At 60.4% G+C, this 25,305-nt stretch overlaps 1 protein-coding gene across 1 annotated transcript in view; it reads right to left on the reverse strand.

Moving 5' to 3' along the window:
* Positions 1 to 5,494: 5,494 nt before the first annotated feature.
* Positions 5,495 to 25,305, reverse strand: part of KLHL25 (kelch like family member 25) — a 35,078-nt gene continuing 15,267 nt past the window's right edge. The window contains exons 2-3 of the mRNA XM_040642768.1: positions 14,354 to 16,158; positions 5,495 to 7,278 (exon numbers count right to left, since the gene is read on the reverse strand). Of these exons, the coding sequence (XP_040498702.1) occupies positions 14,378 to 16,147 (1,770 nt within the window). The 5' untranslated portion in view covers positions 16,148 to 16,158 and the 3' untranslated portion in view covers positions 5,495 to 7,278; positions 14,354 to 14,377. The remainder of the gene's footprint in view (positions 7,279 to 14,353; positions 16,159 to 25,305) is intronic.

The raw sequence follows: 25,305 nt of genomic DNA on the forward strand, positions 1-25,305 counted from the left end.
TTTTTTTTTTTTTGAGATTTTATTTATTTATTTGACAGAGAGAGAGAGAAACAGCCAGCGAGAGAGGGAACACAAGCAAGGGGAGTGTGAGAGGGAGAAGCAGGCTTCCTGCTGAGCAGGGAGCCCGATGCAGGGCTCGATCCCAGGACCCTGGGATCACGCCCTGAGCCAAAGGCAGATGCTTAACAACTGAGCCACCCAGGCGCCCCTCCAACTGCATTTTTAAACTGATCTCTAAAATGGTATCAAAAACTTAATACGTACAAAGTATATGATTTGGGACATATTATTTACATGCCTTGAAGAGATTTAGGGATGAGGACTTAAGTTGTTTAGTGTATAGAAAACGTCTACTGTGGAACCCAATTAGCCAAGCCAATCCTTCCTCCATCGTCACCAAGCTGCGGAGAGAAAAACCCCTCCGTAGTGGCCTGCCCTGACCCCTGCCCAGACAGGCCCGGAGAGCCCGGCTCACACCAAGGGACAGCCTCAGTGTCCTGGGGGAAGACCTACCCCCACCCCCACCCCCATGACCGGCCGGCCCCTCGATGCTTGGCGTGCACTGTGCAAAGCAGTGTCAGACCAGAACACTCCTGTTCCAGCCACAGACACAGGCCTGGACCTGGAGGGGCCATCCCTGCCAACAGCTCAGGGAATCGCTCTTCCTGGATGCAGTCAGCTGCCCAGGGAGGAAAGTCTCAACATCAAGAAGCCCAAGCAACTCTCTCAAGGCTCTGTGCACTTGCCGATTGGAAGCCGAGGTCCTGTGATCGCGCTAATGATTCCCACAGCGGGCTCGTGAGCTGGACACCCCAGGGGAAGGAGGAGGAAGTGTGGGTGCCCCGAGGGGAGAGATCGTGGCCTCGGTGCTGAAACGGGCAGCGGGCCCTGGGTTTCCCGGCAGCCAGGGCTAAAAGGGAAATGTGTCTTTCTAATGGACTTTCCCGTGACTCCCCAGGGAATCTGGTGTGCTTTGTCTTTCTCGTTAATTTTTCTTCTGACATGACACGTTACTCAGTTGCCACCTTATAGGAGCAAAGGAAATGACCGTTGTGGGCGGAAGCCCAGCAACGTCTTTATCTACCGGCATCAGTTTAAGCCCTGCAACAGCCCGTGTTATCTGCCCCGCCCCCCCTTTGTTGCCAAGGAAGCAAAGCGAACTTCCCCAGGGAGGAAACCCGGGTTCCGGTCCCAGGAGGGCTGGAATCTGGGCCCCAGCCGGCCTGACTCCCAGTGCATCCGCAGCCCCTGCCCTGTGCACCCCACAGGCTCAGCTAGTGGGGACTGGCCTGCTGTCCAAGGCCCTGAGCATGGCTCAGACTCACGGGCAGGGCCGGCGCTGGCCACAGCAAGCCGCAGTGCGGGTCAGAAAAAGCTTGGTGAGCAGAAGGGAGCTGGAGCCCCGCGCGGTCCCTGAGTCAGTGCATAACCTCATAGCCCAACTCAGCAGCGTGGCCTTGGGGTATCGTCTCACCCCTCATGTCACCATCTCATTTCTTAGACGCCTGGGTGGCTCCGTCGGTGAAGCATCTGCCTTCAGCTCAGGTCGTGATCCCAGGGTCCTGGCCACCGGAGGGAGGGACTTGTGGCCCCAGTGTCCCCATCATCTGGACCCGGGAAATGGGATCTTGGCCTCTGGGGACATGCATCACAAACATGTCCCCAGCGTTCAGGGCTCTGCCAGGCTCAGGCAGCCCTTCTCCGACCCAGGGCCCTTGGCTGGTCTGTCATCGGGGAGGAGGTCGGAAGTGAACCCCAGGAGCAGCTCTCCACGGCCGTCTGGGGGCTCTGCGGGGCCTTGGCTGGGGAAAACTCCGTGGGTGACTGTGGCTCTCAGAGGCCTGGGCCAGAGGGGCTGGTGCCCCAGAGTCGTGCGACCCAGGCTAGGGGGCCGGATGGCAACCCCCCTGCCAGGGAGGCAGGGCCACGAGCTTCCCTGGGGGAGCCCCCCAGCCCTACTCCTGCCCCGTCATATCCGCCAACCTGGAGGCTGGGTGGGCCCTGCCCCTCCCTGGATCGGGACCCCGGAAAGGCGCGGGGTTGCAGTGCTCAGCTCGGGTGCTGGGCCGGGGGTCCCGTGCCGCCTGCAGCCACAGGGATGCTCCAGAGAGCGAGCGCTGCAGTGCCCTGTCTCCGCGGGACCCCCGGCCCCTCCGCTCCCCCTAGCTCAGGGCTTCTAACCTTTTCAGTGCTCCCGCCCCTCGGGTCAGCTGGAAGCTTGTGGACTCCCCAGGGGAGTGTTTTGATTTTATGTCCCCTCCCCTGTGTTCAGTACGTAAGCTACAACACGCAGGCTGGCAGAGGACACCCGCTGCATCCGTTGACCACAGAGCCGCCGCCGGGCTGGAACCATGGAAGCGTGTTGTCCTGCAGCCCTGGAGACAGTCCAGAATCAAGATGTGGGCAGGACACTGCTCTCGTTACACCAGGGACGGGTCTGTCCTGGGCCTCTTCCCCGTCTCCTGATAGAGCCCTGGCCCCTGCAGCGAAGCTCCTGTCTCCACGTGCGTTCCCGTGTGTGTGCGTCTGTGTCCACACTTCCCCTCTAAGGACACCGGCCGGGTTGGGTTAGGGGCCCAGCCTGCTCTGCTAGGACCTCATCTTAACTGATTACCTCTGCAAAGCGCCTGTTTCCCAGAAGGCCACATTCTGAGGCACGGGGGTTGGTCAGGACTTCAACATAGGAGTTGGGGACACCGTTCCTGGACACCCATCAGATATTTTAGAAACCAAATTTATAATAGGTCTTGCAACATCCACGCTTCCCTATCAGTAACATGATCTGGTGGCCAGTCTGAAAATGACTGTAATCTGTCACACAGAAATGAGTTTGTGATATTTTAAGACAGTGACAACTGTACCGTCATGAGAACATCCAGAGGCAAAATCACAGACGCTGATGATACCAGCGGGGTGGCTGCCTACATTCCCAGGTGAAGAAAACACTGTCAGTTACAGGTCCTTGAAAATAAGGGTGTAATTCTTTCCCATTCAAGGACACAGACCCCTGAATTTGATCCTGAATCCCAGGTTAAGAACGTCTGCCCAAGCCCAAAGCGGCCACGAAGTGATGGAGAATCTAGGACAGCTGTGCGACCCTGCTGGAAAAGGACCCCGGCCACACCTGCCTCCGGGCGGGCCCCACGCTGGCAGGTGCTATGAGCTCCGAGGTCGGGAGCTCAGGTGGGGCCTGTTCTGGCCCCGCTGCCGGAGGGGCAGGGAAGCACGGGGAGGCCGGCCACCTCCAAGGCCACCTGTGTGTTCCAGAAGTATGCTCCCCCTCCTGTAGGGGAGAGGCTGGTGGAGCCACTGGGCTGGGACGATGCAGTTTGTTTCTTGCTGCACAGAAGGCCCGCGGACTGATGACCCAGAACCACCAAAGGCTCTTTCTGAGCCCCCTGGTTAAAAAGACAATTACTTGCTGCTTACAACGCTCCTTCTCTGCCCACCAGGATTTGTAGCCTTGGGTGCTGAGCAGGGATGGTGGCCATAGGCCATTGGGGTGGATGGTCTGGGCTGGCCCCTCACCAGCTCCTGCACCGGGGAAGGGCCTTTGGACAAAGGCAGACCTGGCTGAGGCGCAGGAAGGAGGGATGATCGGCCCACCTTCCGGCCTTGGAAATGCAGGCCCCCAGGTAGCCTCATGGGTGCTGTAGGCTCTACGTGGCCCGACCGTCGGGAGCTACAACCTGCGAGAGGTCAGTGGGCCACCTTGGGACAAGGCGCCCAGGGATATCTTACCCACCGCTGCTGGGGCTCGCTTCCCAAAGCCCCATCCCAGGCACGGTCTGGCCTCTTGGGGGCCGTCCAAGGAACGTGGAATGGGGTGAGCTGGCCCGTGACTGGGTGCACTGCCCACCTCCAGCCCTGCAACTATGGCGGCCGTTCTCGCGACAAGGCTGTCCGGGGACTCCTCAGAACCGGCCCTCACGTCCTCGTTAACCCTGCCGCCGTTGCATCAGACGCACACGCAGGGGCGCTCCGACCCGCCCCCAGCTCCTGGCCACTGCGGCCTCCTGCCTCCAGCGTGAGCCCTTGCCCGGGGGGTGGGGGGGGCTCTAACCTCTAGGCCTGTTTCCTCACCAGAGGGAAGAGGACGAGCATGCCCCCCTCCCAGGGTCACTGCGCGTGGCCTGCAGGGGGCAGTGGGGCAGAGCGCTGGTCGGCGGCCACACAGCAGGGCCTCACCGGTGCTGCCACACACACAGGGCCAGGCTCCTGAAGAGGCCTGCGGCTTTGTAATGCCCCACTCGACCAGCTCCAGAGAAGGGGAAGCAGGCCAGTGTAGACAGGCTCCTTTCAACTCCAGGTCAGGCGGGCCAGTGCAGGGGTTGCTCCTTGTCCTTCAATATCCACCTCCCCTTTATTCCGTGATCGTCTGGCATTGGGGCTGGCATGTCCGGCCTCGCATGGGAGTGTGAACAAGTTACATGTGCAAGTTTGGGGGCATGTCCTCTCCCCTTCCCAATGGCTGGAATGCAGATGAGATGGCAGGAACGGGGTGGCCACGTTGGGCCAGGAGATGGAAGCCTCGTGCGGAAGCCGCCAGAGTAACAAGGTAGGAGGCTGGGGCCCAATCCTGGAGAGCTACTCCGCCTTGGCGCGCTTACGCTCACCCCGAGGCTGTGTAAAGACAAACACACCCCTACTTACCATCCCTGCTGCTTCTACTGCAGCTTACTAGGCCGCCGCCCCCACGCCTGGTGGCCCGTGTCCAGGCCTGCGGGGAGGTGGTGCCTGCCTGTGCTCCCAGCATCGAGGCAGGAGCGGGCATCGGGAGGGGCTGTGACTGGGGTTTGTGGAGGGAGCTGGAGAGCGTCTCTGCTTGGAGATTGCGAGGGTATCACACTTTCGAGATCGACCCACTCATTCAGACGATGCTCCTTCGAGGTGATGACAAAGGAGCGGTACCACCCCTACTTCAGCATCTGAACCCCTTCTTCACACTGTTCCAGGCCACTGTGCGTTCTGGGGGCCTGTGCACCGCAGAGGTTCAGAGCACCCGGGCGGCGGGGGCCACGTGGGGCTGCCGGCCCTGAGCCCACGCTCCCGAATTGGGAGTTACATTGGCTGTGGCGGGCGTGACGGGACAGCATGGACAGGAGCGTCAGAGGCTGCAGGGAGCTAGTGCTGGCCGCTGGGGGCGACTACACCCCCTTCCCGGCCTTCCTCCGTTCACGAGTGTCAGCTGGGCTCCGCAGAGAGCAGCACATTGAACTCGGAGTTGGCCCTGCTGGGGCTTTCCAGGGAAGCAGCCTGGATTCTACGAGGGGCAAGGGGCAGTTCAAAGGCTTCACTGCTGGGACAGTCTGAGGAAAGGAAGCCATCTCATCTGGGTGCCAGGGTCCTTGGGGAGGAGGTCTCCCCGCCCCCCAACTCACCGGAGGGGCAGGCGCCAGGGGGCAGACTTCCGGCCCTGGCTGGTGGGGTGGAATCCAAGCCTGCCCGCGCCTTCCCTCCCAAGACTGGCCCCAGCCCCCCAGGGACGCACGGCTTTTCTCAGCTCTTTTATTAAGTTAGAAACAGAAGGAACACAACTCTTGGGGGAAGCACCACTGCAGGCCCGTGGTGCTGTGTGACAAGTGTGCTTGTCCCACCCCAGGCATCTGGAATCCCAGGCCTCTGGGCGAGCAGCTTCCTCTGCCCCCGCGGCCGAGCCATCTCTGGGGACCAGAGCCCTGGGCTTTGGGTGGCTGAGGCTGTGCTCCCAGAGCCAAGGAGGCCAGCCTCTGCTATGGAAGCTCTGTGGCCTCCAAGGGGACCTGGAGATGCACTCTCTGCTTCCAGCTTTTTCCCGAGTGGCAGCCGATGGCCTGTGGCTGGTGCTCATGAGCGGGCAAACCCAGCAACAAGGGCCCCCCCAAGAGACGCCCCAGGGCCAGCGGCTACACCGAGGTCCTGCGAGGGGTCAGGGCAAAATTACAGACAGCAACTGGTTTGTGATGCGGCCCCATCAACCATGCAGCCCGCTTGGGCGCCCCAGTCCCAAACCAGTCAAGCAGCACCGAGCAAATGGCAGGCAGCTGGCAGGCAGCCAGGGAAGCCACCAGTTTGGCCCAGACCCCAACCCCCCCCCCCAGTAGTGCCCAGGGGGTGGCAAGGGCTGGGCTGCAAACCCTAATACTAGGTGTGAGCTGACCCCTCCAGAACCCCAGATACTGGGGATACACTGATGAGGGACCCTCTGACTTGGGAGGTGGACAAAATGAGCCACGAATTGGCAGTTCTCCTGGGGACCATTCTTGCTTTTGGAGCCCAGGAAGCAAGTGGGCCAGCTGGAAGGCCCAGAGGCCAGAGGCCAGCTGGTGCTGGTGGAGGGCCCGGGGTCACGGGCCTTGCTGCGGTCCTCCATGCTGAGGAGGCCAGGCCTGGCGGGATCTAGAATGGGTGCCCTGTGGTAACCCTGCGGTCGCCAGCTCCTATCTGCTCCTAGGCTTGGGGGCAGGGCCATATCCTGAGGGCCAGTATGGTCCTGTCAGGAGATGGGGTCACTGCCACCTCTTGGGGTGGGCTCTGAGGAGAGGCAGGCTCTGAGGAGATGGGCAGCCCCCAAGTCCTGCCGTGACGGGGCACGGCAGGCTTGACTCTGGGGAGGGACCCACAAGAGTTTCCTCTTTAACGCTGGGGGTCTTGGTGTCGTTTGCTAATGAAGCCTTGTGGGCGCCACTGAGGTCACCCGATGGGTTTCGGCCCCTGACACAATGTGTCCTCGATTTCCTCCTGGGCAACCTGTGCTCTCAGTGCTGGTTGACCCCATTTCCCCAAGGCCCGGGACACCCTCTGTTGGCTGACGTCACAATCACAACAGGGAGGCGGTGAGGCCAAGACTGTGCTGTTGGCACTGCGTGACCCGAATTCTGCCCAGTACCCCCCACCCCAACCCACCCGGGGCTCCCCCCTGCCCGGCCTCCCGGCCTCCGAACAGGACTTGCTGAAACAGGCAATCTCAATGCTCAGCTTATGTGTCTTCTCCCCGAGGCCGAGGGAGTCCTGGGGTCGGTCCATGCACCTCTGGAAGGTCCTCTCCCCTACAAACCACCGCAAAGCGGAAAAGGCCTTGGGCGGACACACAGGGCACTCGAGACACCTTCTCTCCTCTTGTCTGAAGCTCAGAACAGCCCCTGAGACTGCTGCTCCCCGAGCCGGTGGGGCCGGCTTCTGGCCACCTCAAGGGCTGCTCCGGGGCCGGGCTGAGCTTCCTGCAGCGGCAGACGGGGTCAGGGCCACTCTGGGACAGTGAGGGCTGCAGCCGCAGGGGTGGGGAGAGACACGCAGAGTCTGCAAAGGAAAGAGAGGGAGGGAGAGAGAGCATGAGTCGTGTCCACATGGCTCTGTCCTGACCTGGAACAAAGCGAGAAGCAGGAGGCCACACGTAAGGGGCTGGAAGCCAGGCCCCGAGAGCAGAAGGCCCGGGCGTGAGAATGCGGCTCTTCCATTGCCAGCAGCGCAGCCCCGGGCAGTTCAGCCCTGGTTACCTCACCTGGAAGGTGGCAACCACCCGTCCCATCAGCCACTCCAGCTACATGCCCTGAGCCCCCGCAACCCAGCAGGCGCTGCGCTCGGAGCGGGGAAGACAAGAGGGCAAACAGACACAGCGACTGTCCCCTGGATCATCCCCCAATGGGAGACACGACGCTTGTTCCAGTAACTGCCTACCGTAATCACACGCTGACAGACGTGCTACACATGAAAAATAAAAAAGTAGAAGGATCAGGACTTTTTTTTTTCGTGGAGGGTGTGGGAAGGTGGTACTATTTAATCTGAGACTGGGAGGAGGGACAGGAGTTTGCTAGAGGGGGCGACAGCGGTGCAGGCAGGGGGAATGGCACGTGCAAAGGCCCGGAGGTGGGAAGCTGGCACGTCTGAAAATCTAAAATGAGGCCGGTGCAGTGGAGACAGGGCGGGCGTGGACGTGGTCAGAAGTACGGAGGCAGGCGGTCCCCCACAGATTGCTACTGAGCCCTGAGACGGGCTCTGGGGGCGGACGGTGGTGGAGAGCACACGCCCGTGGTCACCGAGCTCACACTCCAGCCTGGCTTCTCCATCCGTGCAGCGTCAGCCTTCTCTGGGCTTCCTGTTGTCCTGTGTAAGATGAGGGGTGGATCTCAGCCTCGCAGAGAGGACGGAGCGGTCTACCGCACAGGAGAGGTTCCGTGGACAATGTCCTTGAAGCAACGGAGACAACCCGGTGGGGCCAGCGTGGTCGATTTTAAAGCCTGACCCACCGTGACAGCTCAGCATAGCGCTGCCTGACTCCACATGGAGATGTGGCTGTGGACGTGTGTCAGGGTCAGGGTGTGACACTCGTGGCTGGAGCCACGGGGACAAAGGACCGGGAGGGCGCTGTCCACTCGGTCTCCACATGGAGCTGAACCCCGGCCGGGGGGCTGGGGGCAGCAGCGCTGTAAGAAGTGGTTCTCCGGAGTCCTGCGGGGACGGGGACGGGAGTTTGCCCAGGGGGTTGCCAGGCTCCTGGCTCATCCACACACCTGTTCAGCGCTGGGTGGCACACTTACTCGGGCCGGCACCTAAGTGCCGTGGGCTCAGCGATGGCCCTAACCCAGGAGGCAGGTTTGTGCCAGGGGACACGGAGGCTGTCCTTCCAGCACGCTGAGCTGCCGGAAGGCATCTCCCGGTGGCCCCGGGGAGGCACAGAGAAGCGGGCCCTTGGCACAGACTGGCGGAGCGCTCCAGGAAACCGGCGTGTCTGCCAAGAGGCAAAGACACAAGACCATCTCTGCAGGACATCACTGAATGATGATGCCGTTCTTGGTGTTCCCGTCTTGTTAGATTTGCCCTGCACGTCTGTGTCCGCCGTGCAAGACCTCCACACATAAGGGCTTAGAGCTACTTGTAGGTTTGAATGTATTCAGGTAACATTTAAAAATTCGAGCCAGCACTGGAATCTGCGGGACTTTCTTCCTTCGAATCAGGTATGCCCCTTGCTCCCTCCCTGCCAAGGCTTCTGGAAGGTTGGCTTGAGCATGGCGGGAAGTCCCCAGGGGGTCAGCAGCCCCAAGATGCGAGGCAGGGCAGCCATATTTTCCTCAGTGGTGCTGGTGAAGGCCGCTCACAATGAGAAGCTGGGTTACAAGGCCCCTAACATCCCGGGACGCTCTACAGTGGCCACCCCAAACCTCTGGGGCCCGTCTCTGCTCCCACCACACTAGGCAGACGAGGGGTGCCCCCCGAGACAAGGCCTCACCACTGCCCCAAACCAAACCTCAAAGCCACCCATGCCCGGGGTGAGGGGCTGTGGGACCCTGACCTGGGGAGTGGTCCCTCTGGGCTGTCCCGAGTTGCTGAAGAGGAGAGAGCACCTAAAGGCATCTGATGGCAGAGGAACTGGGGAGCCCACGGAACTCCCTCCCAGCTCACACAGCCGCCCTCAGGCTCAGCCCATGGCTTTCCTGGTTTGGGCCACCCCAGTTTTGGGCAGGTGCTTCTCTGAGGCCTAGGCTCCTCATCTGTGAGATGGGACACCCCTCCTCCTTGCAGAGTGGTGTGGGGTCTGTGGTCACCCCACACTGCCCACGGGCAGCTGGCCCTGGCAACCCCTTCCTGCTCTCCTGGTCCTATGGGTTGTGGGTGAGCGGTCTGCCCCGCAGGACCGCAGCAAGGGAAGGTGGCCGGCACCCGATCCCAGGCCTGGCATGCAGCCAACCCCAGTGAACCTCACTGAGCACGAGACTGTGGGTGCACGGACGGATGGACAGACCTGGGTGTTCAAGGGGACTGAACTCCCGCCCCGGTCACCTTTCTCATGACACCGGGCCCATCCGTGTGGGTCTGTGCTCTGGGATTTCCTCTCGGTGGCAATTTCTTTTAAGGCAGGAGAGAATGTGCTGAGTCGCCCCTCCTGTGGCAGTGACTGAGCCCCTTGCAGGGCCCTGCGGGGGAACAACCGGCTCAGCCTTTCCCAGAGCCGGGATTGGAGGCCCCTCCACCCCTCCACCCCAAGTGGCTGGGTCCCAACAATGACTGTGGAGAGATGAGCTCCTGGTGGCCTGGACGCTTGCCTGGCATTCTGGGTGGGGGTCAGGGGGAGAGAGACGAGAGCTCTGTGTCTTTAAAGGGCTTGATGGGGGCAGGGGGACTCGTGGGAGAGAAAAAGAGAAAAGAACATTCATGGCTAGTCTACACTTCGCGGGTAACCCAGGGTAACCCACAGACCCAGCTCCAGGGGCCTCCCAGCTGCCGCTGGCTGCTGTCCCCCAGATATGTGGGTCTGGCTGCGACACTGAGGCTCAGGGGCTGGTTCTGGAGCTCCTGCTGGCGTGAAGCTTCCAACACAGTGATCAGCCCTACCGCTGGGTGGCCGCCCGTGCCGGACCCGTGCTCGGTGCCAGGGTGCAGACGGGAGGAGACCCAGCGCTGGCTCCAGACGCCCGCAGGCGTGGGGTGTGTCTGGGGCTCCAACCCCGCTCCAACCCCTCCTAGCTGTTCATGTGATGCCAACGACCTACCCACTTCAGCGGCCACCTTTGCGACAGCGGCACCGAGGGCAACTCATTCTGGGGGGTCAATGAGATCACAACTAGTACTCGCTGTAGACGCAGGGACCCACCAAGAGCTCAAGGCTGGGGGCCGAGGCGGGGAAACGAAGTGCTGGGGGATGATCATGGGGACGTCAGCTGGGGTAACGCTGGGGGGTGCAGAGTGCAGAAGACCTCGGCTGGCTGGCTCCTGAAGTCGGAGTCTCCCAGGTTGGACCAAGGGGCCAGGGGACGGAGGGGCGCTCCAGGCACAGAGGCAGGAAGGTCCCTGAGCCGGGCCCCACCCTGCTGCCTGCGGGAGGGCCTGGGACAGCAGGCACAGGGAGGTGAACCTGGGGATACGGATCCCATTCTCTGGCCCCGGCACGGGGCCGGGGGATTCCCAGCTGGCAGTCAGCCTCTGTGGAAAGTGCCACCACAGTCCACCGTGGGTGGCCATGGCAGGTGGAAGGGGAGGCAGCCGGCATGCACACCTCCGTTCTTCCTGCCTTCCATCCTCGCGAAGGGTGCTCGGCCTGGGCTCCTCTTGCGCCTCGTTCGGGTGCCATGGCTCCACCCCCTGCCCCCCACACTGCTGCTGTCCCAGCCCCCCTCCCACCCCTCCCACCTGCCACCCCCGACTCAGGGCCACTCCTCCAGCCCCCTGCAGCACTGTGGTGGCGGCCCAAGCAGCCACACAGGAGGACTACCTGCCCGCCGCCGCAGCCCCATTTCCTGGGGAGAAAAGGGAGGGCTGGGCACACCCGGGGGCACCAGCTTCCTGCCCGGTGCTATGTCACGGGCCTGTCCCCAGAGAGCCCCGTTTACACGCCGGCCTTTGAAGACATCTGGAGAACTCCAAGCCGTCCCGGGCAGGCAAAGCCGGAGGGAAGCAGGGCTGTGCAGAGCGTGGGAACAACCCTGGGTCGACCTGTGGGACGGAGCCACGGGAGCGGCGGTTTCTCAGGCAGAAGGACGGCAGGGAGGGGGCTGCTTGGCTGCGAAGCCCGCGAGAAGGAAATGGCTGGGATGCAGAGCAAGAGCTAAAGGACCCTCTGTCTCTGTTGCGGACGGTGCTGGCACAGGAGCTCGGGAAACCTGTGGCCTGGGGACGCTTACACACTCACGTGCAGGCATAGCTCTGGGACGGCAGGGCCCAGACATGGCTTTCCAGTGGGATGCGGGACTGGCTCCATCTTGTGCAACTAGCCTCTTTGCACCTGCTTAGTCCCCCCGGAAATGGGGCTGACAACAGCACCCCCGCCATGGACGGGGCCAGGCTGGAGGGACAAGGCCCTGGCAGCACTCAGATGGACATACCCCATGTGCCTCCTAACTGTGGGCGATGGACCCTTCTAGAAGGAGGGGCTGGCCCAGGGATGTGGAGAGGCCCCCACCGCCCAAAGCATCCTGAAGCCATTACCGCCACCATCCTTCCACGTCACCAACTAGTATAAAAATGGACTCTGAACCCACCCCCTCACTTGACCTATGCAAGCACTAGGGGTAATACAGTTTTCACTCCTGTATTCGGTATGGCAACACTGAGCTTAGGGGAGTTATGTAACCAGGGTCAAGCAGTGAGAGCCAGAACCAGAGTGATGAGTGCTTCTCCTCTCCATCCCTGGAATGGGGGGAAATTCCTGGAAAAATACAGGGCTCATGGGGTCCACTGGCCTGCCCCCACCCCTCCCATGTGGGGTTGAACTGCTGTCCAGGGTCATGGGGAGGAGCAAGCACCAGCAGGAGGAGCCCTCAGGCCCCACAGGTGACCACCCCGAGTGCAGGAACAGGGAGGCCGTGAGGAGATGCCCTAGTCTCTTAAAGCTCGCGTCCTAGGGGACCAACAACTTAGGCTACTCAGATTTTTCTCCCAAAGAGGGAGAGAAAAGATTAAAACAAAACAGGACAACCTCACAAGGGAACAAGCTCCCTCCTATCTAGATTGGCCTTTAGCAGCCCAAACACCCCGGATGTAGCAGGGAACGTGGCCTGGCTGGCCTCACGGGCCGGCGCCTCCCCGACCTGATCTCCTGGCCCGAGCACGTGCTTGCCTGGAGGGGCAGTCCCAGCAGCCAACACGTCAGGGAGGAAATCAGGTTTTCAGCCCAGGCTGGCTCCTGAGGGGGTGTCTGTGAACTGAACTGAAGGGGGCCAGTTTCTCCGAGCTGTGATTGGTCACCAGCCCTCCGGGGTAGGAAGGCTAGCCCTGCACGGCCTCTTGTGCAGGAGACAGAGCCTGGAATCTCTAGCTCTATGCCCCAGCTTCTCAGAGCCCCTGGGGCCCATGCCTCCCTGCCTCCCACCCTCCGCCACCGCCCCCGGGATCTCCAGAACTCAGTCCTAAGGGCTGAGGATCTACTGTCCCTGTCCCAGGGGTGAGGGGCCTAGGAGGAGGGCTAAGGGTTGGGACACACAGCCCGGCTTCCCCACGGCCTGACCAAGGAGGGTGGGACCAGAACACAAACCCTTCCCTGGTGCCGACGAAACCCCTACCCCTCTCCAGCCCCTCCTCCTGAGCTCCCTGCCGGGCTGGCTCAGGACACCCTAATCCAATCGCAGCTCTGGTGCTGTTCCTGCCCCCAGAAAGGCTGCAGGAGAGACCCCACCGCACCTTCCGAAGAGGCCTGTCTGGATAAGCCGGTCTTTCCCTCCACCTGACTGCACCTGCCCTCAGGCCTTGGGCAAATCCCTCCCATGTCTCCCTATCCCTCCATCACCCCAAAGAGCACCTGCCGGTGTCCCTTAGCTTCCTATATCCACCGTCCCCTTCCCCCTCTGGGTAAGCACCGCACACCAAAACGGCCCCAAGAACAAAGAGCAGGAGCGGTTATGTGGGCAGTCCTGCACCGCAGTCCCTGCCCGGCTCACCAGGACGCCCGCTCTGAGGAAGGCCTGCTCGCCACCTTGCGGGACGGGAGCGGCATCCCGCTGCCTCCACAGGGTGCCTGCCCCACAGCTCCAGCACGACCCCTGCCCCTTGAGCGCTCCCATCCATTGTCCCTGTTTCTCATGGGACCCTGGGGCCCCATTCGCAAGCCGGATGCACAGGGCACTCACCTGGTCTGGGGGGTGGCCTTAGCACTCGGGTCGTAAAAGAAGTTTGGCCTCTGCCCTTGGCTTCTGGGAGATGATCAGTCCTACCCAACAGACTGTCCTTGTTTAGGGTGGGGGTGGGCACATCCGTGTGACTTAGGGGAGGGGCTCTGGGTCAGGCTGTACCAGCTGACCTGGAGTGGGAGAGGAACCCGCGGGCAATCCACTGAGCCTACGTGGTGGAGCCCCGGGAAAAACTCTGGACACCAGAGCGCGTGTGAGCGTCCCCGGCGGACAATATTCCGTGCGTCCGTCACTCACTGACGGAGGCACAAGAATGCTGTCCGGAGTGCACACGCAGAGGGCTCTGTCTCCTGTACTCAGCTGATCTTAACCTGTATTCCTTCCTGTAATAGATCATGACTGCGACCGTAACGGCCCGCACGGCCCTCTGTGAGGCCTTCCAGAGAATGCTCGCATCTGAGAGCGGTCTGGGGAAGCCCCAACAGCTCGGCTGCGTCCGACGTGAGGGTGCTCTCGTGGGCAGACTGCTCTTAGACTCGGCCGGCTGGCCTAACCTCCACGTAGTGCTGTCAGAGGACCCCAGGGACGCTGATGTGCGTCTGGGACGCACCGCACCGGTCAGGTGCTTGTTCCCCGTTAGCGGAGGCTTACCTGCTTTGCTCAAGGTCAACTGCAAGTAAGGGGCAGAGCTAGGCTTTAGCTTCAGCTTGGAAAAGGCTCCGAGAGCACCCAGCCCCCGGCTGCCCCCTCCAGGCCTCCCTAGAGGACACAGTGACCGTGACCAGAGTGGGAACGGGCCCGGGCTGCTGGGGACTCACCTGGCTGGGCTCTGCAGGCGCTCCTCACGAGGGCAGGTGCTTCCAGGTGCTGACAAAGGCAGTGGGAATGAGCGAGTAGGGCACGGTGGTGATGCAGTTCCACGTGTCCGAAGTGGGGTCATAGCAGTCCAGGGTCTTACACCTCTGTGTCCCGAAGTAGCCCCCCACCACATAGAGCTTGTTGCCCGAGGCCAGGGCGTGGCAGGACATGCGTTTGGCGGTCATGTCCCCGATCCGCGTCCACTGGTTGGTCTCACAGTCGAAGCGGTAGGCCGAGGCGGCCGTGAACTCCGTGTCACCTCCCATGATGAAGATCTGGCTGCCCAGCACGGCGGCTGCTGTGTACCGCCAAGGCTGGGGGCACTCAGCCTTGATGGTCCACCGGTTCTCCGCGGGGTCGTAGCACTGGACTTTAGACACCATGTCTCGGTGGATGCTGGTCCCTCCGAAAACAAAGAGCTTCAGCTTGGCGCTCACCACTGCGGCATTGCTGACGCCGTCCCTCAGCGGGGCCACCATTGTCCACTTGTTAGCCCCGGGGTCGTACTTCTCCACCTGCTTCAGGGAGACAGAAGGGGAGGCGGGGAAGACGCCCGCCAGGGACGTGTGTCCCCCGACCACATAGAGGCAGTTCTCCAGCTCAGCGGAGCCGTGACCGAAGCGGGCGATCAGCATGGGCGCCGCCTTGGACCACTCCTCGTGGACGGTGTCATACACCCACACGTCCTTGGAGACCCCGTTCTCAGAGCCCCGGCCCCCGGTCACGTAGACCTTGCAGCCGATCGCCGAGGCGCTGAACTCCTTCCGGGGGCTGGGCAGGTCCGCCTTGGGGATGATCTCCTTGGCCTTGTGGTCCACTTGGTAGATCTTGTCGCACATGAAGGTCTGGCCCCCCAGGATCAGCAGCGTGTGGCCCGCCTTGCGCGGCCGGGCGCAGGGGCTGGTGACCACCCCGTCGTTCTGCAGGATCTTGGTCTTGCAACGGAGCGCCTCGTCTATGATGAGCCTGGTGCGCTCGTCGGCCATGAGGAGGGCCTCGCAGGAGACGGCCTCCTTCAGGCAGTCCGCCGGCAGCAGGGCCAGCCGCACGCTCCGGAGGAGCTCGGGCAGGTGGGCCTTCCTCTGCTCCAGGTCGTGCTTCACCCACTGGAGGATGGCCTCGAAGACCACACGCTCGTCCTCCGTCTCCAGCTCGTCGCTGGAGATGAGGTCCAGCAGGGTGTCCTTGGACAGGCTGTTGAAGTCCTCGCTCTGCCGCACGGTCTCGAAGTGCACCAGGCACATGCGCCAGGAGAACTCGTACAGCCGGCGGCACTGGTGCGCGTCCGACAGCAGCATCATGCCCAGGCAGTTGGAGGGGAAGAGATTCTTCTCCAGGAACTCGGCGGCGGCGTCCCGCACGTCGTGGAACTGCAGCATGTCGCCGGCCTCCAGCAGCGACTCGGCGTTCTCCTCGTTGATGACGATGCGGGACGAGTAGGCGAAGTCCAGCAGCAGCTCCAGCACCTCGGGGTGCAGGTTGTCCTGGAAGTTGACCGTGTCGTCCCGGCTCTCCCGCAGGCCGTGGCTGAACATTGCCTCGAAGTAGCGGCTGGACGCGGCCAGCACGGCGCGGTGGCAGGGGAAGGCGCGGTCGCCGGCCCAGAGCGTGACGTCCGTGAACATGCGGTGCTTGCGCAGCGTGTTGAGGTGGGCCAGCACGCAGTCGGGGTGGGAGGCTTTGTGGAAGAGGGTGATGTTCATGGAGCCCGTGCTGCTCCGCGACTTCCTGGTCTCGTGGACACTGACCGACATGCTGAGCCGACCTGCCGGGACAAGGCCACAGGTGAGAGGGGCCGGGCCCTGTCTCCTGGCGTGGGTAGTCCCACGGCAGCTCACCCTTCAGCCCCGCCCCTCCTCTCTCAGCTCTGCCCCCCAACGCCCCCACCCCCGCCACGTGTCTAGGGACTGTGGGGGGGTTAGTAGCTGCCCTGCCAAAACTGATTCTTTTGATTTCAGACCAGCTTTGGAACCAAACGTCTTTGGCCTGGAAATGAGCCACCTTGAGGTGAGTCTGAGCCGCGGCTGCCTCCCATGGTCAAGGGAACACGTATATGGTGGCCTCAGGCCACCAGGCAGACTTCAGGTCAGAGCAGGGCTATGCAGCATGTGCTCTGGGCCACATCCCATTCTCAGGCTGTCCTCTGGAGACACTGGCCGGATTCAACAGCTGGCGAAGCCAAGGCCCAGAGAAGCAAAGTGGCTGCCCCAAAGTGCTGGAGCCAGGATTCCCACGTGGGCTGTCCAGATCCAAGCCCAGTTTCTACTCCCCATGGGCCCAAGGAGACGAATCCTTTCAGGGTTTTCTGTGGCAGGCTGGACACGCAATGAGCCCAAGGAGCCACAGACCCCAAGCAGAGCCTTACGCCCTCCCCCAGGCTCCCGGTGGGACCTGTCCTGCGCTGGGCTCCAAGCAGCACTGGCCCAAGCTCCTCACCTCCCCTGCCCTCGGAAAATGCCCAGGAGCTGCCACTATAGCCCAAGGGCTCAGTGTAGACATGTTCTCCAAATCCAGGGTCATCCGAGGCCTCCTGACCCAGCGGGGATGAGCAAGGGTCTGGAGGCAAAGCTGGCTGGCCAGTGAGCGCTCACCCGCAAGACACCTGCTCCGTGCTGAGGTCCCGAACAAGAGATCCACAAGGAACTCCCGGTGACAGTAAGACATGTGGACCACTACAGCAGTCCAGATTTGCTCAGCTAAAGCAATGGGAAAACCCGCAATCAAAGGAGCCTCCTTAGTCCCTACAGGCGACTCCAGGATCTCGGGCCACAGCGAGCGCCTCACCTGCCTACCCCCGTGCCCTTCTCTGCCAGGCCAGGACTCGGGACTCAGAGGTCTGCTCTGCTGAGCATCCTGACTCCCCAGAGCCTGCTACATTCTTCCTGCTGGTAACGAGCCCCCCTCAAAAAAACCCAAACCTCTTCCTTTACCTTTTTAATTTTCAAAAGAGGATAACTCCCCCAACCCCCACTCCAAGTCAGTTTTCTGCTTAAGTAATAATCTGCTAAAGGAAGGAAGAGATTTCATGCTTCAGTGAGATTGTAAATTCGAGTCCAAGTGTTTTGCTGTCTCTCTCCCTCACTCCTCCCTTGGCAAAGAACCAGAGAAACCACAAACTGACGTGATCTGAGCTGCCTGGGCAAGGCCCCTGATCCCGGGCCCGGGCAGGAAAGGCACAGGGGCTGCGTCTGGCCCTGCTCTCCTGGCCCCCAAGCTCCAGGCAGGTGACCCGCTAGGGACACTCTGTGCACACCTGCCACTGCAGGCCACCAGGGTTATGAGGTTAGCCCACGGGGGTGGGAGGGGCAGCCGGCATGAGGGTAAGAGAGTTGGGCCCAGGTCCAGGCTGGACCAGGTGGTCCCCACTCAACCACCACCCTGGGGCACCTCTCCCCCAACCCCCCATTTTCTCTTCCATGAAACAAAGTCCCTGTCCTGCTGGGACCTCAGAGTTCCTCAATGGCTGGCAGTTAGTTACAGAACATGACCTCTGAGCCTGGCCCTGGGACCGGGAGGCCCAGAGATCGAGAAGCTCCAGTGGCGAAGCCCAAAGAGGCTTTACTGGCAGCTCCATACTCGCCCCAGATCCGAATTCCAGACATTGCAACACGTTTCCCCAAATCTTGCTCACAGACACTTCCCCAAATGTGGCCATTCATCAAATGACTCCATCCTCCCCGGCCCCGCTGTGCCTGGGCTCCAGAGGACCTATATGGCCTTTGACCCATGCACCGAGCTGGGGGGGATGGCTCCAAGGTCTCCAATTCAGGGAACGGGGTGGAGACTCCCTACGGAGGGGGCTAAGGGCGGGACAAAGCAGACTTAAAGAATGAGAGAGCGTCAAAAAGCAGGGCAAACCCCAGCAGAGCAGGCGCGTCTGCCCTGAGAATGAGGTCAAGTGGTGACCTCTCCAAGGCCAATGCTGAGTGAGCAGCCCAGGGCTCCGAACTGACTGATGTCTTGCTCAGCACAAAGATGCCTGCCTATTGACGCAAATCTCCCGCACAGGCGAAGAGCTGTGGGCGCACACACCCAAGCAGGTTCCCACCCCCAGAGAGCTGCCTGTCTGGGCACCTCCATGCCGAGGGCAGAGGCACCTGCCTGGCTGTTTCCCCAGACTGTCCCACCTCCTTTTGGGCAATGCCTGTTCTGAGCCAATCTTCCGGTGACAGCAGCCATCAGGCATGCATGGACTTGCCCCGGCCCCTGAGGCGAGGTGATCACCTCCCAGAAGCATCATGACTCCAGGAGGTGGAGGGTCTCATTACCCCAGTTTATAGACGAGGACGCTGAGGCCCAGACACAGGAAGGGAATCACAAGAGCTGCAGGTCTCCGGCCGGGCCCACAGGTCGGGGCTGGCCGGCACAGGAGGACAGGCCTCGGAGCTGGGGGCGCCGGGTGCTACACGCCCCATGGCAGGCTCCTCACCTCAACCACAGAACATCTGGAAGCCAGTCACCTCCACCATAACCTGCCCAGGAGAGTGCGCCGCACTTCCTCCAAACCCGCTGTCCCCAACCCAGGAGAACGGGCAAGGGCACCAACAGGCGCCTTCCTCGGGCCGATCTCCAGGCCCCCGCGTCCCTCCCCAGCAGCAGCAACCAGCCCTCAGCAAGACCTGTGGCTGTGCCTCCTAAATGTCCAGAGCCTGACCCTTCTCTCCGCCTCCGTCCCTCCCCTGGACTAGTGGAAACCCCCCACCCGGTTCTGCTTCTGCCCTCCATGATCTGTGCTCCCTCCAGACACCAGACGGATCCAGAAGTATCACCTGGATCCCGTCCTCCCCGTCACCAGGTGTCCCAGCACCCTCGGTGAAATCATCTCAAGTTGTCACCGTGGCCGCCAGGCCCCACATGAGCTGACCCTTCCTCACTGGCTGCCTTCAGGCCTCACATCCTGCCAACTCCCATCCTGCTTACCCCCTCAGGCCACACTGGACCGCTTACCGGGCCTCTGGACCTTTTCACACACTGGCTCCTCTGGCTGGAAGGCTCCCTTTTCTTTCACTTTTGTTCTGCATGGCTCGTTCTGTCACCTCCTCAGAAAGCGACCTTACCACCTTGTGGAGATCACCCCCTTTCCACCTCTCACTCACTTCTGCCCTCCCCACAGCACCCACTGCTACATAACATTATGTGTTTGTCCCGTCTCCCCAACCTGCTGAAGGTGGGGACCATGTGTGGAGCTAACCGATGTGACCCCGACATGCAGTGGGACCTGGCACAGAGCAGCCATTCGATTTGACCGAATGAAGCCTCTGGTCCCTGCCTTTGCTTATGACGAAAACTGGAGACGCGTACCATGCATGAAACTCACTCCACTTGACGTCTTCTAGAGAGTTCATTCAGCCGCTTTGCAAACGCAGAGAAGATGGAGGCCAGGATGGTGAAGGCTATCAGGGGGGCCGCAACAGTGGACATGTGCGGGCCACACTCCCTGCCTCCCGTCAGCACGGACGCCCTGACTGCTGTCAGAACCACCCTCCTCTGCTCCAGATGGTTCGGATGCAGGACCCGAGGCTGGACATTCCGGCCTGGATGGCCAAAGCAGCCCATCCTTGAGCCCTGGGGCTGCCTGAACGTGCCCCCAGCCTGGCCGATCGGTGTGCTGTCCTCCTAGCCACCGCGATGGGTCAAGGAGACTCTAGTCTGTGGCGTTTACTGGAACTGCAGGGAACAAAGCAGGTGCAGACAGGACTGAAGCGAGACAGGGGCCAGACTGGATGGTGGCCACGCTGCCCAAGACAGGAGCTGCACAGACCAGGCACAGTGGGGCCCCTTGTCCCTGCGGAGCTTGAAGCCGGGCTGCCTCTCCCCTTCCTTTCTGTCTGACAGGGGTTTCTGCCACTGGCCACCTAGAGTTCCCATCAGGACAAGTGCTCACTGAACATCAATCAGTTCCCTGGATCGGTGACCAGGGGCTGGGCTCCTTGCTCAGGGGTCTTCACCGTGTGGGTCCCTCTGCCCTTTCTACCTGCAGGGAGGCCACCCCAGACACCGAGCACAGATTTTAGGGAATGGTTTTCCGTGTTCACACCAGCAGTTACACGCACAGCGCTACGCAGGGTCGGGGATACACAGAGTGCGGGACACAGGCTCCCGGTCCAGTGGCAGGAGGGGCAGGTGTTCGAGAGTGTGTGTTCAAGGGCCGTCTCCCCGGCTCCCTGCCTTGGGGGCCAAGATACATCAGACGCTCTCATGCTGTGTGTATCGCAGAACTATTCTGATTACTTAAGCGTCTTCCCGGGCCTTGATGGATTGAAGGCACATGAAGTAAGAGCCACGCTCCCGACTGGCGATCTGTCATCCTCCCGAGAGGTATTGATTCACCTCCGACAACCTCCGCTCCTGCACACAGGCGGTAAAAGTGCACCGACGACAATGTGCCCAGCTCACTTCTCCCAGCGCCCTTGGAAAGGCAACTACACGCACAGGAAACGCAGTCACCAAGGGGGTAAGACCTCCAGAAGAAACTCGCCATGCACTCTGAAGATCCCAGCCCTGGAAAGCTAAAGGTCTCCTTTCTCAGAGAAAAACTGCACCACGGATGATCAAAGCTGCTGTCGGGGGCGGGGCGCACCCAGGTGGCTCAGTTGGTTAAGTATCCGACTATTTTGGCTCAGGTCATGATCTCAGGGTCGTGAGATGGAGCTCTCTGTCGGACTCTGTGTCTGCTGGAGATTCTCTCTCCCTCTGCCCCACCCGCCATGCTCTCTCTTTAAAATACATAAATAAATCTTTAAAAACAAAACAAAACAAAAAAAACCCTGCTGTCGGTGCCACTGTCCAGAGGGCCTGACTGCATTTGGCCATAGCACTAACCCCTCCCCGCCTCCCTCCACCAGCCAGGAGTCCGGCTCCTCAAAATGAGGATGTAAGCTCTGATCTTCACTGGAGGCCGGAGGGAGCGGGAAAACCCAGGGCCCAGATGGTGGGTTGCAAGTCATGTGGCTCCAACTCACTCATCAACCATAAGCTCCCTGAGCAATTCCCACGTGCCGCGTACCGGGTGTGGGAGGAGGTGATGGACAGGCACAGGGTGCTGCCCCCAGGGGCTGCACTCTGGGATCCCGTGGGCGGGGGGGACAGAACAGCAGTGAGGAGACAGGTCAGTGAGTGAGGAAAATAAAGCAGCAGTGGGCCACGGTGACAAGACGGTGGGGTCACTTAGGCCCCTGTGAAGAGGGGACATGTGAGCTGAAGCTTCAACGATGAGCTGGGGCCAGGGTGTGACAACAGGGTAAGGAAGGTTCTAGGTTCCTAGTTCTAGGAACTGCAAACACAAAGGCTAGGCAGAAACAAGGCTGGCCCCCACTCAGGGAAGAGAAAGGCCAGGGGCACAGTCACGTGGGGCTATAGGAGGACCAAAGATGCCCACGAACTGTGACATAGCTCCCACTGACAGGTGGGGTCCACGTCCCCTCCCGTTGTGTCTGAGCGGGTTCTGTGGCTGCACTGTGACTGACCAAATGGAGCCAGAGAGACCCTGGGCCCACTGCTGGGCCCAGACCTTCAGAGACCGGAGGCTTCCACCCCGTCTCTTGCGGTGCTCACTCGAGGGGAAGCCAGATGACGTGAGCCCACCACACCGTGATGAGGCGCCAGCCCGCCATGTGGGAGAGAGAGTGGCCGGCTGTTCCCCATCCATCCAGGCATCTGAGCCCAGGTGCCAGACCTGTGAGCGAGGAATTCACCTTGCACAGCCCAGCTGCAGCAGGTGGGCCCCGGTCAGCAAGTCCACACTGGGGTACCAGACACAGGACCCTGGTGACTGCAAAGGTCGTACATCACCCAACCTCAAAACCCGAGACAGGGGCGCCTGGGTGGCACAGCGGTTAAGCGTCTGCCTTCGGCTCAGGGCGTGATCCCGGCGTTATGGGATTGAGCCCCACATCAGGCTCCTCCGCTATGAGCCTGCTTCTTCTCCTCCCACTCCCCCTGCTTGTGTTCCCTCTCTCGCTGGCTGTCTCTCTCTCTGTCAAATAAATAAATAAAATGTTTAAAAAAAAAAACAAAACCCGAGACAAATCCTGACTGAGCACCTGCTGCAGGCGATGCTGAAGGCCAAAAAACCAAGATGGCGACGTCTCAGCTCTTGGGCCGCGCAACACACTCATCACACAAAGGCTAACGTGCGAGCAGGATGGGGGAGGGCCAGGAGTGGGGAGAGGCGGCAAGTACTCTGCAGACGCTCCTCGGTGGTGTTCTGCCCCAGCTATGTGGACAACTGTGACAAAGCGGAGGAGAGATCACAGGTCCTCAAGGCCACTGGTTAGAACAGGGCTGCTGAAGACCAGGCAGCCATTACTGTGTGCCGTTGGGAAAGTTAATTCGTCTCGCTGGGTCTGTTTTTTTCAACCACAGAGTGACAAGAAAAACAACTGAGAAACAAATGGGACAATAAATGATGGGCATTTCGAGTGGCCTGGTCATGCTCCCTCCATGGGCTGTTTAGTATTGTTGCCCCCATGACCCCTGTCCCCGAGCAAAGAACAGAACAGACACCCCTGAGCCTTACTCCATCCCTACCCCCACTTTGTTTTTCTTGCTTTTTTTTTTTTTAAGTAAGCTCTACACCCAACATGGGACTTGAACTCACGACCCGGAGATCAAGAGCCGAATGCTCCACCTACAGAGCCAGCCGGGTGCCCCTGTCCTCTGCTTTGACTGACGCAATTTTCACTGTCTATTCTATTCATTTATAAGTTGTTTGATTTTTAATGATTATGTAATATTTCTGTGATGAGAAAAAACACCAAAGGTGAGAGGCCGGCTGGACCTGGGTGTCTCCTGGAACTGTAAAAATGAAGGAGTTAAATGCTATTAACACCACATATGCGCTGAGCTGTGTGATGCAACACGCTTCCCAGGCGGGGAATCTCGGGGTGGCCACGTGACAAGGCAGCTCAAGTGCCTGCCCTGCCCCACCCCCACATCTGGGGATCCAAGCCCCTCAGGGAGCCTGCAGGGTGCAGGGGTATCCGGTCTACCTTTTCAAGTGGAAAGCAAACTAAGCCCCCTTACAAAGCACACAAATCTAATTGCTAATTGAAAGCAAAATCACTATGACCACAGTAACTGGATCAGAGGCACAGATCATTCTAGATACAAGTGCGTCATCAGACAAAGGGTCCTTTCCCTAAATGCCTCTGCCTTTCAACAGTCCTTTCTTTAAAAAACTAAAACTTTATATACATTCAAAAAATTGTATGTACCGTTTTTAATTTAAAACGCAAAAGATTAGAACTATTTCTATTTTTTTGCTGTGTCTCTATTTTGATTTTGTTTTCCATCTCTGTTTTGAAAGATCTCAAACCTGCAGTAAAGTCACGAGAATTGTGTAACACACATCTTCCGCTCAATGTGGTTACTCGGCTGGATGCAACCTTGCCCCACCCCAGCCCACAGCCTCACCCCATCCCTCCTGCAGGGGAATGGCTTAGCTACAAGGGTGGTTTATAACAGAGCATGGCTCGGGGAAGGGGGGAGGGTGTTGCTTCATACAGCGCTGGGTTACAAACGAGGTCCCTCTTTAGGCGGTACCAGCATGACCCTGCATCAGCTGGCTCCCCGTGGAAGGGAGACAGCAGGCCAGCATGCCTCTGAACTCATCTCCCCACAGGGCAGAATCCCAGCCACCTCGAGATCTCTGGCAGACCACACTGTGGGACAATCCGGTTCTCTTGCCAGTGGCTCTGAGGTCATGATCACCAGTGCACTGTACCCTCTCAGATGTGCCCGGCTCCCCCCTACAGTGTGTCCCCTGGTGGGCAGTGAGTCCTAAGGCTTCCCTACACATGGCCCACTGTCCACCTGCAGCCCAAGCCTGGAAGGGGAAGGGAGGTCCAGGGAGACCCAGAGGGGTGGGCAAAGGCTTCAGTGCCTTCTCCACGTGTTCCAGCCCTTTCCCTTAATGCCCCCAAAAGTGACGCACAATTGAGGAAGGCCAGCCTCTTTGGCTTCCATGATTGATAGCCAAGTTGCAGGCTGCTGCAGCCTCTGCGGCCGGGAAGCTGGGGCGCTATAATTACTGGGGAAGGGCTCAGGGGTGGCGCTGTGCTGGCTTCCCCAGGGCAACAGGCTCTGCCTTCCCAGAGGAAGCAGAGGACAGGAGGTAAGGGGTCAAGGTTGTGCAACCCTGCTGGGAGATGAAGCCACACTTGTTGCAAAGCCGTGGCAGGGAATTCTGGCCAGGAGGGGAGCCAGACCAAATGTATGGCTACCGTGGGCCTCTGCTGTGTTGGGCATCTCACACAGAAGGTGCGATCCCCATTAGCAAGCCCGACGTGATCGATCGGGACCGTCTGCTTTAATCAGGATGGGCTAGGTTACGCTGCATCAACATCCCCAAATATCAGGGGCTTCAGAGGACGGCGGTCTCTCTCTGGCTCATACTACATGCATCATGGTTCGGTGGCAGCGGCGAGGGGAGTGTGGGAGTGTTCTTGTCATCACCGTCAGCCCCAGGGACCCCGACGACAGAGCAGCACCATGTCATCAGTCACTGCCAATGGGAAAAGGGAGAGCGCTCTGGAACGTGCAGCACCGACAACCCAGTGCTTGGCCTGGAAGACACACAGCACTTGTGCTCCCATCTCATTGGCCAAAACCAGGCCCACGGCTTCACTCGCCCACGAGTGCCAGTACAGCCCCACCATACGCACCACGATTTCTGTCATCTGGACGTGAGAACACGAGCTCCGGGATTAAGGGCAGGAACAGTACTACGTACTGAATTGCGGTTATCGAGTACTTGCTACATCGTAGGCACTGTTCTGGGCACTCTCTGTGCTAACTCACCCACCTCCCGCAGCCTGAGGCACAACCACCACCTGGATGTCCCCGGCTGGATGCTGGGCGATGAGCTCCCACCACTGTACTGTGTGCCCAACGTCACGAAGCTGCTCGCGGT

This window comes from Ursus maritimus, unplaced genomic scaffold (genome assembly GCF_017311325.1).
Source record: "Ursus maritimus isolate PB19 unplaced genomic scaffold, ASM1731132v1 scaffold_27, whole genome shotgun sequence".
Taxonomy (NCBI): Eukaryota; Metazoa; Chordata; class Mammalia; order Carnivora; family Ursidae; genus Ursus; species Ursus maritimus.